Source organism: Stylophora pistillata, chromosome 3, assembly GCF_964205215.1.
Source record: "Stylophora pistillata chromosome 3, jaStyPist1.2, whole genome shotgun sequence".
Classification (NCBI taxonomy): Eukaryota; Metazoa; Cnidaria; class Anthozoa; order Scleractinia; family Pocilloporidae; genus Stylophora; species Stylophora pistillata.
The window spans coordinates 43,748,891-43,766,764 of NC_142521.1; the positions used below are offsets into that span (position 1 = coordinate 43,748,891).

The 17,874-nt window shown below is 37.2% G+C and overlaps 1 protein-coding gene across 1 annotated transcript; it reads right to left on the reverse strand.

Annotated features, from left to right (window-relative positions):
* Window positions 1-6,601: 6,601 nt before the first annotated feature.
* Window positions 6,602-16,272, reverse strand: LOC148736260 (C-reactive protein-like). Its single transcript, XM_088751629.1, has 5 exons — window positions 16,145-16,272; window positions 14,653-14,767; window positions 14,413-14,469; window positions 9,142-9,367; window positions 6,602-8,515 (listed from the first exon to the last, which is right to left on the reverse strand). Exons 2-5 carry the CDS (start codon window positions 14,753-14,755, stop codon window positions 8,140-8,142), a joined length of 762 nt encoding a protein of 253 aa, XP_088607755.1. The 5' UTR covers window positions 14,756-14,767; window positions 16,145-16,272; the 3' UTR covers window positions 6,602-8,139.
* Between the last annotated feature and the right edge of the window lie 1,602 nt (window positions 16,273-17,874).

Here is a 17,874-nt window from a genome sequence, read left to right on the forward strand (position 1 = left end):
TGATGTTATTGGCTGTAAGACTCAAGTGACGTAAGTCGTTCGTGATTGGTCTGTTTCGGTCTGTCGGTAAAGCTAGGTTGTTCTTTTTCGGTCGTTTGTGATGTTTATGTCGTGAATGAGTCGTTTGTATGGGGCGGGTAGTTGTTGACATCTGTTTAGGGGAGTCTGTTCTAAGTTAGTAAACCAGCTTTCCAGAGTCAGTCGTTGAAAATAGTCAGTGCTGTAGGTTAGAAAAAGAACAACCTAGCTTTACCGACAGACCGAAACAGACCAATCACGAACGACTTACGTCACTTGAGTCTTACAGCCAATAACATCACGGCAAAACCAACCGATCATTTCACACGAACTGGAATAAGAACATTCTACTGACAACAATCACTCACTTGACTCTGATGATGACTTCCGCACAGGTTGTCGAAACGTCAGTCACTGCCACCGACAACAGTCCTTCTCAGGACTACACTCACCCGGACGATCAGACTACACCTTCATATTTTACTGTATTAAAGCGAGGGATTCTAAAATCTGCATTTCTTAGAGAATATCTTTTATCGCAGTTTACTTCTGACATTAATAGTTCCTGTATTTGACAAGGAAGTAAGTTCTTTTTTGCCTTGAACATAAGGATTGTTATGTCCTGGAGCCTTTTGTTCACCACTGATGGAATTTCAGCCAGCTTCAGCAGGCCGTAATAAGAGAGTGATTTATCGTTGAAAACTACTCTCAAGGCCCTTTCCTGTAGTCTTTCAGCTTTACATTTGTCTGAGGCTCTGCAGAAATGCCAGATGATACTGCAGTAGGTCAAGTGAGGTGAAATGGCGGCTTTATAAAGTTGTAGTGTAGCGTAAGTGGGTATTAGTTTTCTTTGACGACTTAAAACTCCTGTATGTTGACTTGCCTTTTTACAGACTAAGGTAATATGCTCACTAAAATTTAGTTCAGAGTCCAGGAGTACCCCCAACAGAAAGACCGAAACATTTAGTACAACATTAAATGGCGCAAAATAAAACGGATAAGATCTTACTCAAACGTCACCAAGAATTGTAATTTGTGTTTGTGAGAGAAGTATTTTATTTTGTGTAAGCCCGAAATCTCAACCTTAAACAACCTAAGTGAATTAGCATCGTCCTGTAGACACTCTAGGAAATTTCTGCTAAAAATGTTCCCTTTAATATATATTTAGTGTAAAAATGCCTCGACTAGATAGGTAGATAGATAGCCTTTATTTTAAAACGATGAGTGTTAAAGCTACATGAGCTTGTGAGGTCGTTTGCAGTTAACTAATCACTAAATGTACTAAAAACTAAAACCTAGGGGTACGTAGAGAACGTCTAAACTTAAACCAGTGGTGCTTACGAATGTGGAATTGTCAACATAAATTTAAATATATACAAAGTCATCTTTTTTAAAATTACAAGTGGATGCAATACCCGAGTTTGTAAAAATTCCTCCATCACTAATAAAATTTCTTTGACATTTTCATGAGATGTTGTGTCCTTTATACCAGCCTAAAAATACAGAAAGTTAATCAATGAAATTGGGAAAGAGCAACGATATCAGAAATCGCTCAACAATCATAATAATAATAATAATAATTAATAATAATAATTTATCGATTTATAGTGCGCTTTCTAACATACCTGGTGATCAAAAGCGCATAATCATTGGATCCTCACCATATACATTGCCAAAGTAACTGGCAAGTAAAAGGAATATTATGCTGTCTTGTATTTCACGATGGCCTTGTATCTGAAACAAAAATGAGCTACTTAGTAACCTAGCCTGTTTTAGGCATTCAATTGTTAACTGGGGCATGTTGTGAATAGGGAAAAGGGGAAGGGGTTATGGCTATGTGGAGCCAAATTAAGGGAGGTGTGGGATGGGTCCCTCCTTTCTCCCCATTAGAGTAATATGAGCTTCCTACCAATCCATTCACCAATCCAATCCAATCCATGTGTGGGCAAAACCACAGTTTTTTTCAATTCAAAGTATTAAACTCCACTCACAAAGGAAGTAGCGAACATCAATGAAACATCTTGTGAAACTAAACTGGCAACTGAAGATGGTATTGTAGGCAAAAAATACAAATTAAGTCAACTAATGGAACTTGAAGGATGCCATGACAAAAAATGGCCTAATTTAAGCATGCAAAATAATTGACTAAATCACAACGAACAAATTGATTTTGAAGCGTGGACACTTAAGTAAAAGAGTGTGCATTGTTAGGAAGCCTTCAACATCAACTGCAACACTGCTGTTTTCATCTTTGATTTTACAACATTTCTTTGCATGTAACCAGCACTAATTAATAATGTTCATTCTCAAGCAACCATCTGCCTAGAAAACACTGAATTATATTCTTCGTTCATTTGTCCTTTGGCTGTATTTTTGAAAATGACAAATTGGTGACAATAACTCTTGTAACTAATCTTGTTTTCGTCATCTTTGTGTCAACGTAGGATTTTGTTTAATCTCTGAAAGTTTCCAGTGTTAGCATTGTTTGCAATTTTGGCATTCAGTCCTTAATTTGGTCAAATAGTGGCTAGGGCATTATACTTTTCTAAGGTAAAATTCTCAAAATTTTCGCCCGGCTTGGTGATGAGGTCTAATGCTCGTCCAGTTGCAGTTTGATATGTCGACTTCCTGGAGAATAGATCACACAACAGTGTCAGCCAATGGTTCAAAAGTGTCACATTGATGGAGATGAACTGTCATTTTTACACTTGAAGACTTTTTCCCTATTTATTTCAAAAACACTGATTCATTGATTAAAGAATATCCATTTCTAGCTAACAGTTAAAACCATTGTTAATTTTTATTTCCTCTACAAAAACCAAAAGCATAGGCCGGGTTTCTGGCAAATAGTCGAAAGAGTCACATCTACATACTCACTCGAGCGAGAGAACGGGAGAATGATCAGGGCCACGCAATTTCGCATGATTTTCGCGGTGTGATAAATAAATGGTTCTCATCTTAATTAGAAGGTCGAACTCAAACGACACAAATTCCTTCCTCTATATCTAAACGAAAATATACCACTTGCGGTGTGCCGCAAGGTTCTGTCCTAGGCCCAATACTCTTTTTAATCTATATCAACGATATCCAAAAATCTTCTCGAAAACTTAAATTATTTTTATTTACTGATGACACGAACGCTGAATATGCTGACAAAAATCTCAAGTTTCTTGAGTCGACTGTAAATCAGGAACTCTGTAAGTTGTTCGATTGGTTAACTGCCAATAAACTAACCTTAAATATTAAAAAACAAATTTCGTAATTTTTAGACTAACTCAGAGAAAACTTACCTATCACCCCAAAATAATGGTATCCGACAACGATCAAAATAAGAATGTGACTCTAGAATGTAAAGAATTCGTGAGATATCTAGGTATAATAATTGACAATAACCTTTCCTGGAAACATCATATTGACCACGAAGCTTTTAAAATGAGTCGAACTGTAGGATTGATCTGTAAACTACGGCATTTTCCGCCAAGACATACTCTTCTAACTATTTATCGATCCCTTTTTACTCCTTATTTAACCTATGGTTCGACGGCCTGGGGTCAAGGATATAAATCGTATCCTGAAAAGCTTATCAAGCTTCAAAAGCGAGCTCTTCCCTTTATCTATTTCTCAGAGCGAAATCAGCATACACTTTCTTTATTTATCGACGCCGGTGTCTTACCGTTAAAATTTTTGTATTATGAGCATTTAGCTAACCTTATGTTTGAAATAAGATACAGTAATGCTTCTGGAAACATTCAAAATCTTTTTCGAGATGTCTCTGATATTAATTCCTTTAATACTCGATCCTCTGCCTCTAATAACTTTTACGTACAAAGTTCCAGACTCTTAATTCAAGTGAATTCATTTTCTAGAATCGGAAGAAAAATATGGAATAAAATGCCCGTATCTTTTAGAAAACTTTCAAAAAATGTCTTAAAGAGGAAAATAAAACAAACACTTTCAGATCCTAGCTTCAAAAGATTGTTACATTGATCTTCCAGAAATCGTTCAGAAAGTTAAGTTAAGTTTATCTTCCTCTTGATTGATCAGTTGATATGTATTCAATTATATCGTTTAATGCATCAGAGATCTCCCGTCAAGACTGTTGTCATTTATTATTAGTAATATCATTAGTTTATCAGTAGTCTCTAATCATTGTTGTCAATTCTAGCTTTTTAGTTCTCTTGTTACTTTTAGCTGTATTTAGTTGCATCTATTTCCTGTAAACATGACCCGCCTAGATTAGGTTAGCTACCCGCGGACATGTTACTGTACTTTTATCGCAAAACGCAATAAAAAAATATGTATTAAAAAAAAAAAAAATGTATGTATGTATTTTAACACTTGAAATTTTTCTAAGTTCAAGATGGGTACCAGGTTAGAAACATCCTCGCTCGGTTGTGCTTTGCCTCTGACGACTCGCAACCATTAGGAGCCTTGGTGACGATGCATCCTTCTCTCCTCACGCGGCCGGATGAATTCCATTTCTCTCCATCTTTTAACAACTTTAATAAACACTTCATATCTTCTTTCACCACTCCTCAACCCAACTCCTTTTAGTAAAAGAATATAAATAATATATAAATGAGTTCTATTATAATTAATATTTGTATCTCTTTCCTCTTTACAGACCCTTCTTATAACACAAAGTTCCATCTAATTTACATATATTCTTTTTATTCCCACTCTAAAAATTGATATAAACCCAGACCCCCACCCTTCACTCAAAAACATTTTTTTAAAATAACTCCTCACAGGAAAAGTATTAAGACTACCATTATATTTGTATATAGCATCTATAATCAAAACGCCTAACACAGTGTCTCATCACATCCCCCAAAAACCCATACAACCAACTATCAAAAGGGTAATGGTAATAAAGATGACTCCTTCTCTACATAGATCCTTCCCTTTTCTGCAGCCACATACCCCGAGAAATACCCTCTTCCTATCCTATCAATAATCCTCTCCCCTTCGCTAACCTATCAATAACCCTATCCCTCCCTGCAACCTTAAAACAGAGACCCCATACTACAATCCCTACGCATACCTATTACTAACCTATTACTAACCCTAACCCTAACCCAGACCCCAACCCAGATCCTAACCCAACCCTAATCTAACCCCAACCCTAACCCAGACCTCAACCCAGATCCTAACCCAACTCTAATCTAACCCTAAACCCTAATCTTAGCCTAACCCCAATCTAATATAACCCCAACTGAAACTAACCCCAACTAAAACTAACCCCAACCCTAGTCTATCACTAACCATAACTTTAATCAAAACTATTACATATCATTTTAACCCCAAACCCTTAGTAGTCCCCCATTACGTGTACTAATAGTTACTTTGATACAATATTTTAACTTCATTTTATTTTATTTTGATTTTATTTGTTGTTTTCGTAACATATATATTTTTTACAACTTTGAATTGAATTTAGGAGCGTGCTGTTGTTACAGAAGTCGCTCCCTCAATTTTAACACCTAACTTTTATGTTCATTTTACACACTCATCCCCACACTTGCATACACTTTTTTCCTTTTTTACCCACTGATCACGAGATTGCTCATCAGTGGAGTGGGAAGCCTTTTTCATGGGATCCCATACATCAATACCAAAGGAAGCCACAAAGGTTGCAAGTGAAACTACTGATTAATATATTTAATACAATACAAACAAACTCAAGACAGATAGTTGGAATTGAGAGACATTCAGCAAATTCAAGAGGAGTAATCATGATAGCGAAAAAGGTGACAAACCACAAGGCTTCTTAATGATGGTCTTCCTCCATCATTTATATTTACAGTTTAACACGAGAAGAATAAGGAAATTGCTCTTGAACAATGCTGTTTGTTTCCGTGTAATCACCTGCTCCATGATATCCTTTAATATCACAAAGATTGATTCAAAACCCGTAATTGGTATCCCTGCCTAAATCGGCATTCATATAATTTTGACATAGAGTTTGCGTATGAGTGGCACATCTTACGCTTTTTTGTGTCAATATTACCTCCCTCATTAGGACATAACAAAATGATGAACTGCGAAAATGGAAAACATAGAACTTTTCATGGAGTCTAACTTTTGGTAGAGCCATCGAGGGTCGAGGGTCTTATGTCGAGGTCGAGGGTATTTAGTCGAGGATCCCTGTTTTTCTTTTTCTTTTTCGCAGCCCATGTTCCTACTCAGGGTCTCTTTCTTCTTTTTCTTCGCGATAAAAAATACGAGTCATCGTATTGCGTGAGACCAGGCTAGGTTACTAATCAGCTCATTTTTGTTTCAGATATAAGACCATCGTGAAATACAAGACAGCATATTATTCCTTTTACTTGCCAGTTGCTTTGGCAATGTATATAGTGAGGATCCAATGATTATACGCTTTTGATCACCCGGTATGTTAGAAAGCGCACTATAAATCAATAAATTATTATTAAATATTATTATTGTTATTATGATTGTTGTGCGATTTCTGATATCGTTGCTCTTTCCAAATTTCATTGATTAACTTTCTGTATTTTTAGGCTGGTATAAAGGACACAACATCTCATGAAAATGCCAAAGAAACTTTATTAGTGATGGGGGAGTTTAATCATATTCAGGTGTTGCATCCACTTGTAACTTTAAAAAAAGACAACTTTGTATATATTTAAATTTATGTTTACAATTCCACATTCGTAAGCACAACTGGTTTAGGTTTAGACGTTCTCTACGTACCCTTAAGTTTTAGTTTTTAGTATATTTAGTGATTAGTTAATTGCAAACGACCCCACAAGCTCATGTAGCTTGAACACTCGTCGTCTTAAAATAAAGGCTATCTATCTATCTATCTATCTATCTATCTATTTATCTATCTATCTATCTATCTATGTAGGCGAGGCATTTAACACACTAAATATCTATTAAAGGGAACAGTGGTTCCAGCTCATCCCCCTGCCCCTCCGTCCCAGTTTCCAATATTTTCTACATTCGTGGATGGTTTTATTACCACAAGGGGAGATAAACTGGCCCAATGATTGGAGCACTGAGCTCTTTGGGATCTTAAAAAAATCCTGAAATGCCCTCTGATTAATTCTCAAGAATCATGAATAAATGAGAACAGAGAAGAAAGTTTTCATTTTGTTAAGGCTCCTTACTGTAAAAACGGGTAGCTGTCTTAGCTTTAGGGAAAAAACCTGTCACCTAAAAATTTACCTTTAACTTTGACGTATTTTTTATTATTATTGTTTTATTTTTACGTGAAACCATTAGCTATACTGATAAGACTTTCATCAAGATCTAATCTCAAGAATGTGCCGTCCTTGTCTTCCGATGCAGATTGAAACTAAGTCAATATGTAGCAGAGTTATATATGATTTTTTAATTAAGTTCGAAATGTTTTCCGCAGTGTAAACCCTTAAAAACTATCAGTCAAAGAGCAATTGGTTGGTAGCGCTGTAGCCATGCATTTTGTATTTTCAACGTGTCTGAGTTACATTTGTCATTAGGTAGTATATTATTCAAACAGTTACATGTTATTCACTTCCTTAACAAGTTAAAACGATATATATAATAATTTGAGAATTGAGTGGACGAATGAATGTAAACATTTTAGAGCGCTACTTTGCAGAGTCGAAGGTTTACCACACAACACCGGCGTCAAACATCGGTACAGCGCTTTATCTAGGCACACATTCAAAGCATGAACGCTTGTCATGTTGGCCTCTCAATGTTAAAATTCTCTTTGGGATCTTAAAAAATCTTGAAATGCCCTCTAATTAATTCTCAAGAATCATGAATAAATGAGAACACAGAAGAAAATTTTCATTTTTTTAAGGTTCCTTACTGTAAAAACGGGTATCTGTCTTAGCTTTAGGGAAAAAACATGTCGCCTAAAAATTTACCTGTAACTTTGACGTATTTTATCCAACAACTAAGCAGATAGGTGAATAAATATAATGAAAAGTTTTCCAAAGACCTAGCCAAAGTAAGCAACGTTTAAACGCAATATCATGTAATATTTTGTTGTCTATACTTAGTACTGTGCCACGTGATCCCGCCTGCATATAGTAAATACTCTAACTTAAGCAATTTTACAGCACCTGAGTTATGAGTCTAGAGCGTTTGATCAGTGAACAACACAGTTCACGGCTCTTCAACTGTGAAATTGCCATCAGTAAGATTTTTGAATGCAGACCATTTAAGAACAGAACCATGAGGTATACTACAACTTGTGTACTGGGCGGCAATGTCGCTTTCGGACAGAACTTTATCCCAAATGTTGACACCTGCCGATCGGCCGTGATGAGTTTGCTTAGGGTTGTAACCTCCGGCAACAGAGTCTTGCTCTTGTCCAAGCACCAGAGCGCCGCCAGATTTAACGATAGCGTTCTTGCTGTTGGTATTCGTTTTCTGTTCTATAACTTTGCCATCTCTATAGAGTTTTGCTACTCCTTGACTGTTTTCCCAGGTGAGACACAAGTGTTTCCAGGTATCATAGTGAAGATTTGTCGCCTCAAACCTGAAAAAAAAAGGAAAAAAAGGAAAACAGATAAGCACAACAGTTTAAAATATATGTAATCATTCAAGATCCGCCCTCTTTTGTGTTTGTTACTAAGTCAGTCAATGAAGAGTCATTCAGTCTGTCAGTCAGTTAGTCAGTCTATAGTAATCTGTAGAAGGGCTGTCAGTCAGTCAGTCTGTCACCTAGTCAATCTGTCTGTCAGTCAGTCAGTCAGTCAGTTTGTCAATCAGTCAATCTGTCTGTCAGTCAGTCAGTCAGTCAGTCAGTCAGTCTGTCAGCCAGTCTGTTCTGTCTGCTCGTCAGTCGGTCATATCCTTCAGTCAGTCTGTCACAGACAGTCAAGTTGTCAGCCAGTCAGTCAGGTTGTCAGCCGATAAGTCGGTCAGCTAGTCGTTTTTCAGTTTGACAGTTTGTCAATCAGCAAGATAGTCTGTCACCATTCAATCAGTCTGTCATGCAGCCAGTCAGCCAGTTAATCTGTCTGCTTGTATGTTTAAATTCCTTTCTTCTCCTTCAAGCGTCCGTGTCTAAAAAGAAGATCGTAGTATATCCTGTATTATGAGTTATCGTGGCTCCAATAAGAAATACCTCAATCCAGTTTTCAAAAATCCATGAAGCATTACCCGAATGTATCACCATCAACTACCAGAGCCAGGGTTGGATTAAATACGACGGCAATGCTATTGTCTTCTTGCTGAATGGCATAGCTAATAACAAACTGACCCCCTTGGTCTGCAACAAGTTTGATAAAAAAACACACTGACAGCTGGCTGAGATCTGAGGCTATGGCTGGATTCTTCATGGCATAATTTTCTGTAGAACGCGGCTCCGGAAACACCATGAGGTACTCTACAACAGAGGAAATAAACTTCAGAAACTTCAAGACAACTGTTTGAGAAATTGCGCATTTTTTTAAATTTTTGCTTCTTTAGAAGTATTCAGTTTTTGTTTAAATCTTCCTTCGTTTTTCGCAAGTGCCGCACGCCTATCGGGGACGATAGTCCAACCGTGTTCAGTCGTAAGCAACATAGAATAAGACACGCATAGGATAAGGATCTCGCCTTGTTGTCGACCTTGCGGCTTAATCTAGGGCATAGTTTGCCCCTGCTTTCTTTGCAAGATAACTGGTTCACGCTTCGCCCCAATCAACTATACAAGGCCATAATCTAAATATAAAGTAAAGAACACGAAGAATCGTTGCATCGATGTCTTTGTTAGTGCGTAGGGTGACGAAGGAAATACGCAAAGTCATCACTCACTTGTAAATAGAATCTCAAAAGATAGACGCATGTTTTGAGGTGACTAGTACCAGCTTTCATCTTTTTTATGGTTTGTAGCTTTGAAAGAATACAAGAAAAAGACTGACCAAGGCCATTTGAACACTTTTACGGTGTTGAATTATATAATCACTGGTCATCCAAAAAAAGGTGTCATTTCGTCAACAGCAGTTTCCATGGCAACGTTTCCAAAGGATTATTCAGACACATTTTTCAGTTTATGGCTCAAATAGCACGGTGGGAAAGAAAGCCAACTGTTGCATTACAAAATGAAGAAACCTTTATGTTTTCTTTGTTTTGACTGTCGTCTGCCACTTTTTGCGACTACATCGCCGACATTACCCAAAAATTAAGAACTTTGTAAGATCATTCCAAGCAATTCTCTTCATGCGCGGGATAAGAAACGAGCAATCCCGAGCGGGTAAGGTGGGCCCATCTTGCCCGCTCGGGTAGAAATCAGATCACAGGATTTGCTTCATGTTGCCCACGGGCGATGCCAGCGATATGATAACGCATGTTACAACACCTCACAAAATGTATTAGCGATGTCTTACAAGTTAGCTATAGCAGCTTTTCTAATCGTGACATCGGTACGTGAGTCGACGTATGCAGTTAAAATATTGCACGTTTTTGTTCCTTTCCTAAATCTGGTTCTCTTATCGCATAAGTTTATTTTTCCTCATATAAGTTCTGTTCGCGCTAGGCTCTTCCCGACAAGGTCTTTGCTCTCTCCTTCCCAGATTACACCCATGAATCTCTTCTGCGTTTTCCTTTGTTTGAGAAATTTTCTCCTATTTTCGCCTAATCAAACAATAACCAGTGATTTCTAATAATCAATATTAATAATTTCCATGATCCGAGTAATAAAAAAATACAAATTTCACAACGAAACCGATTAGTTTTGTCTGTTCATAGCAATCAAGTTTCGTTGCGATCTCGTGAAAGTTCGATCACCACCTGCTTGTTTGCAAGTGTTTCCGCTGATGAGCATTGAAACTTCAGGCTTTAAGTCTGTATTTTTATGTTTTTCAGTCTTTTTTTAAGCGTCGTGACACAGCAAGTTTAAGAAGTGAAAGAACTTTGAAGCACTACGCTACCCTGGGACTCACCCATGATGTCTTGCGAGTTTGACTTCACGGTTTCATTTAAGTTTTCTTTCAAATCAAATTAAAAAAACTTGTCTTCTCACCAAAACATTGTTTTGAAATGCTGTTAAATTTTACATGTACTGATTTATTCGCTATGATAAACAAAAAAGGCATTGGAAATAAATGTTTTATTATTAGCCTCGTTTCCATGTTGACCAATAATTTTTCAAATAAACGAGTACGTAAAAAGTTGGGAAAGCCACACTTTCACGATAGCTTACAAATGAATTTGTAAAGTCTTTCACATAACCTTTCATCAGATAGCATTCACTTGAGTGGTACCGAGAACCTCTCTGGCCCATGGACTAGTAACGAGTTTAGCAATTTCCACGCCCGTTGTCGCGCATTGAAAAATCCGGATTTAATAAGATCGACTACCGCTGACTATCGAGTGTGTTCGCGGGAGTATCTACGATCTGATGTTTACAGACGTTTACAGCTCAGAAAATCATTCAATAGCCGTCAAAGACAGCCTCCCGGGCTCATCTTTAAGCATTTATTCACAAACTCTGGTTATCTCATATTATTTTCCTTAGAGGTTTACAGTCTGTTCCTTCTTCAGGCAGATTTTTCTTTTACTATCATTTTCTGGCTATCGCGATATCTCGTATCGATTACATTTTTGGTTTAGATGCGAAGCAACCTTTACGTCGCCGAGAATCGTCTTCTTTATCTTCGTCTCTGTCTCCTGCATACGCAGTGGCTGTTGAATACATCAAATACACGCTGGTTGGCAAACTTCTCACAAAATAAGACAAAATTAGCGTAAACCGTAAAAAGCCTCGCGCCGCCATATTTGTTATGAATTTTCGTCTTTTAAATCTCGCGCTTCTTTCGTAAGTTTCTCTCGCGCGTGACGCACGAGAGTGACCTGCCTCCCTCGCGAGGAAACTGGTACTAGCCACCTTAACCGATCCACGTAGCCTCTTTAGTTTTTGCGTGCGTGTGTGTGTGTGTGTGTTTGTGGGTGAATAATCAACTTTGTTACTTATCCGCGACTCTTACTTTGTTCTAAAAAAGTTCCCTGTGCAAACCATGAGCACATCTCATAGCTTATCGACAGCCTAAGCGTTTGTATATGCATGTGTGCGAGCTTCTGTGCGTGCATATGCTGCGTGCGTGTACGTACGCAAGTGCGTGCATGCGCACGTTTGTGTCTGTGCTTGCCTTTGTTTCTACAGTTGGGCCCTGATAATTCGAAGTCTCAAGGGAAAAGCAAAATAGTTCGAATTAAGGGGGTCAAAAATAAATACACAATTTTTACCCCTGCATAACTTTATTTACCCTATTTTCACTATATTAGTGAACAGCCGAAACTGAGTTCGATTTTCTAGAGCCGTTTGATCACCGCACAAGCTCCAGCACAGAAATACATGCCAATTAGCACCTCGCTAAAAAGCCTAAACTAAAAAACAATACCGACAAAGTGATCCACTTCCGCTAATAGTGTGATTTAGCGTGTATTACGTATAATGCACGATTCTCGCAGTAGAGAGCGCTATTTATGCAATAGCGAAAATCAGACCTGAAAAAAATCAGGCCTGTACGGGATTCGAACCACTGATCTCTGTGATACTAGTGTAGCGCTCTACCAATTGAGCTAACAAGCCAACTGGGAGCAGGTCGTTAGGTTGATTCGTAATAAACCCGTGATGATAAATCAGATACAATGAATATATGAAGTTCATATATTTTTGAACTGCGGTTATAGATACATATAATGCACGATCCTCGCAGTAGAGAGCGCTATTTATTTTGAGGGACAGAAGAAATACGTCAGTATTTTTGAAAGAGAGTTCACAAAGCTGAAAGACTAAAATTGGATTTTTCGTCAACTCTTTAGGCACATGGATTTTCATCACATCGACATGTTAATAACTTTTATAAAGCACCACACCTATTGTACAGTAAAGGGATTAATACACAGAGAACTGTTTTACACAATTATAAAGGGATTAACGAGTTGTGAAATGTTCGAAACTGTTATTACATTAATATATATTCTAATTTCCAACAGCGTCTGTTCTTTTTCATTCAGCTGGTAACTTAACTTCGAATTATCAGGGTAAAATCCAACCTGAGGGAACAGAAATTATTTTGAATTAGCGGGGACTTCGAATCATCCGAGTTCGAATTATCCGAGGTAAAATGACTGAGAAAAGTGGAGTAAAACAAAGGGAAATGAATTTTACTTCGAATTAGCGGGGACTTCGAATTATCCGAGTTCGAATTATCGGGGTCCAACTGTACTCTTAATTTAATCGCCATAAAGGGTCTTGCTTCAAACTGCCTACGCCTTAATGTTTTCGAGCCCCCGCCTAACAGCTTCATTGGTAAGGCGGTTCAACGGAGTTTGAAAACAAGCTAAAACAAATGGAAATACGGCAAACTGTTACCAAACACTATTCATACTGCATGTCAAATTCTATTTTAGTAGTTCTTGTCCTCTCAGATGCAGTCTGTCAACAAACTGGTTAATCGTCTGCGCAAGTGCGACTGTTGTATTGCTTGGGTAGCGTGTTTTCAATTTCAGAACCAATTTGTCATGCAGAAGATCTAGAAATCCAAAGAATTGTAACTTTTTTAATAAACCTAAAAAAATATGGTGAATTAACAGGGACCCCTTGATTAACCAAGTTTGTGTTGGAGAATTATTGTGTTTTCATCTTCTCTTCTTTTGTTTCTTTTTACAGATTTCTTTAATAGCTTCAATTTTTCCACATATTTTGTGTGCCAGCGTTTGTTTTCTATGCTTTTCTTCAGGCTTTTGCGTGGGAAATTGGCAGGCAATTTGACATTGACGAGTCGACGTTGACAATTTGACATTCACTTGTGATCGTTTTGCTGGCTCTGTCGGCAGAGACAAATTCAGTTTCATCTGAGTGGTAGGTCTATGGTTTTCTATATCACCATTATATTCAAAGCGTTCATAAAAACAACTTACACTTCCCTCTTCGCAGTCGAACGAATTTCACACATGTGTTCACGAAATGATTACAGTTTGAAGTAGTGGGCGTTGTAAAGCTATCACTATTGATATGGGGAAATTCCGTTGAAGAGCTTTATGTTTGATCTCGTAAAATATTTAATGGATTTTTTTCTTAGCTTCAGGATTTTGGATTTTGGGCCATATCCTCGCACTTGAGCGAATATCAGCAAATTGCAGTCAGCCGTTTCAAAATTACTCTTAATATTTCAGATTTTAGGTGAAATTAGGTGTAGAACGGGATCTAAATCAAGTTCTATTAAATATATCCCAAGAATGTTTCATTTGACGAATTTTAAACGTGTTCTGAGCCATTGTGTTAATATTTCAAACCAGGAGATAGCTTCTATTTCGCCATGATAGGTAAATTACAAACTTCTTATTCTATTTATTCGTTCTAAGCGCGCTCGTGGGAAATAAGAAGCGAATCCTGTGTTCCTTAATTTGGAGCTGACCTGGGTGAAATTTGGAACAATAACTCACCTATATTACACCGCTGTTTTCCTTCTGGTCCAGATGAACACCTGCAGTCATTGTTAACTGATATGAAATGGATAGAGAAAAGAAATAATAATAGAAAAAATTACACTTTTAAAAACAAGTCAGTGTGTAGTCAAATGACGACTAGTGATGGCTCAGCAGGAATCAGATAGGCCACAAACGTACGCTGGTATAACATTACTTTTGAAAATATTGCTCTAGAAACTAAAAGTTTTAAATTACCTCTTTCGCAGTGGCTACCTGTATATGCTTCCGTACAGCGACACTTGTAACTGTTTTTCCGATACAGAGGTACACAGGTCCCTTTGTTCTGACAGGGCGACATCGAGCATGGAGACTAAGATCGAGAAAATCAACTACTTACTTCCTTGATAAAAACCAGTAGTAGTAGTAGCAGTACTACTTTATTTAGACACATTTCACCCGTGAGCCTGGGGCTCATTTAAATGTAAACGTGTATGGTAAAATGTAAAATTTGAATATGTTATCTATTCGATAAAAATACAAAACCTAGACTAGAAGATTTAAAAACTAGACTTTACAAATTTAATATGTTAACTACTCGATACAAAGATTACAGCAACAAGAGAGGACGCACTTGTATGTCAGGTAAAAAAACCTAGACTAGAAGATTTAAAAACTAGACTTTACAAATTTAATATGTTAACTACTCGATACAAAGATTACAGCAACAAGAGAGGACGCACTTGTATGTCAGGTAAAAAAACCTAGACTAGAAGATTTAAAAACTAGACTTTACAAATTTAATATGTTAACTACTCGATACAAAGATTACAGCAACAAGAGAGGACGCACTTGTATGTCAGGTAAAAAAACCTAGACTAGAAGATTTAAAAACTAGACTTTACAAATTTAATATGTTAACTACTCGATACAAAGATTACAGCAACAAGAGAGGACGCACTTGTATGTCAGGTAAAAAAACCTAGACTAGAAGATTTAAAAACTAGACTTTACAAATTTAATATGTTAACTACTCGATACAAAGATTACAGCAACAAGAGAGGACGCACTTGTATGTCAGGTAAAAAAACCTAGACTAGAAGATTTAAAAACTAGACTTTACAAATTTAATATGTTAACTACTCGATACAAAGATTACAGCAACAAGAGAGGACGCACTTGTATGTCAGGTAGGTTGTTTCTTAAACATTAAGTTATGTAACGATAAGATTTCTTTAAATACTTTGATTTAAAAGTAGGCTGATTTAGCTTACAATAACCTCTTAGGTCATAATTGCTAGAACGCAATGAGAACAATTCCTTGATTTATTTTTGGCCCCGTATTAAATGAAGATTTATAAAGAAGGATTAGGGCTTGCATGTATCCGCGATGTTCCAGGGACTTGATGTTTACTATCTTAAGTAGATCGCCAAATGGAGTTGACTTGAGCAGATTCATCAGTGTTCTGATAGCAAGCTGATTGGTAAATTCTAGCTTGTTAGAAAGTCCAGGTGAAAGTCTCATTAAACCAGGTTACAAACTTTGATGACGGGTTGATAAAATGACTTAAAAATGGCTTGCGACGAACACAAAAGTAAAGAAAAAGCCACAGAGAGACGTATTTTAGCGTTCAGTTAACAGTTCAATATAACTTGTTCAAACGACTTCGACTGCCGGTTTCGGTCATCATCAAGATAAAACTTTAAAAAACGTGATGATAAAGATAAAACGATAGAAAAAGAGTTTTACCGTAATACTGTAGTGATACCTAGAATGGTTGGTAATGAACTTGTCTGAATGGGTGTAACGATCCGATGGAAGCAGTTCACATAGCAGATTTTCGATGTTGTCAGCCAAATCTGCCTGGTTGAAGGACAAACATGGATCCTTACAGAGACAATTAAATGCGCACTCTGAGGAGTGTTGGACCAGTTCTTTCCAAACATATGTAATTTTCAAATAGGAGCCTTTGTGAGCAAGAAAATTGGCGAAAGCAACCCCATTATGTGGTGATTGTCTTGTGTTTGATAAAGAAATGAAGGTAACCGATCAAAATGATTTTGCTTATACTTATTTATAAGATAGATAGCAAAAAAAACGCGGGTATTACCGTGACCGAAGAGAGATGATACCTTTTGAGGTCTGCAAAGAGCTCGCTGATACAATCAGAGAAAGGAAACAGAAAGATAACAAGATAAATTCCATCTTATTCTTCTAGCTCACAGAGAAATAATTTTCGTGCTGATACACGATTTGCAAACATCTGCTCCAATTAATATTACAATTTCTCTTCATCCATAATTTATTTGTTTTCCCTTTTAGGTGTTTGACTACATTTTTTTTTTCAGAAATGATTATTTTTGTTGAGAGATAAGGCGTAACACTTTGTGGCGATAGCCAAATATTTGTGTTTTGAAGACTTCTGTTAGAACCTAAAAAAAGGACACATAAAGTAAAATTTTACAGCGGTCTAATGCGATTAAAAAAATCGTATATGTCGTTACAAAAATCTTCCGTGAAGGGAATTACCGTTTTGGGCAACAAGATGAGTAACTAGGTGAGTGGTCTTTGTTAAAATCTTGCCACAGGGGTGAAGTTTGTCTTCCTTTATAATGTTTTTCTCTGGCGTCACAAGGTTATTTATCTTTCTTTTTAGTTTCTTTGCTTTACATAAATTAGGGAGAAAATTAAAAGAATGACAGAGAAGAGCTTCAGAGATTAAAATCAACTCGTTTGAATTATGCTTCCAAGGGAAGTTTTAAGAACTGTTAATTAATGTGGTGTGTTAATGCCGGATATATTAAGTGTTGTGGGGTTTTACCAACGTGAAATCAAACTCGGTCTTAGAGCATAAACCCCAACGGAAAACTATTTAAGTTCCCTCTGGAATCAAACGCTGCTCACAAACGTCATGCAGAAGTTGAGGTGTGGCACCGTAGGAGACGAGAAACACATAGAGCCGTTCGCGAAATTCTAGCTAAGTTTGAATCGAATTCCAATCCTCTTCTGCGTTGCCATTTCAACGAAAGACTCTTATTAGGTCCTTACTTTTGCATGTAAAACCCGTGTTTTCCCCTAGCACAATTATAAACAGCTCTGTTTTTCTATTTTTTTTTTTTTTCATTTTTACGTGAAGCTATTAGTTATACTGAAAAGACTTGCATCACGTTCTAATCTCAAGGTTGTGCAGTCCTTGTATGTTGCAGTTTAAAATTAAGTCAATGTGTTGTGGAAATGGTAAATTGGTCAGAAGTTCGTTTCAGACTAATGACCAATCAGGCACTTTTAAATGCGCTCGTGCACGATGCAAAACGTTGCCTAGAAAATATCGGGACCCAAACGACCCATTAAGATCACCGATCACTTCACGTGCACCTCCGTCAATGTAATTTATTACATAACTTGCAGTTATTGCAAAAAGATTTACATCGGCGAAACAGGCAGAAGACTAAGTGACCGATTCCGAGAACACCTTCGCG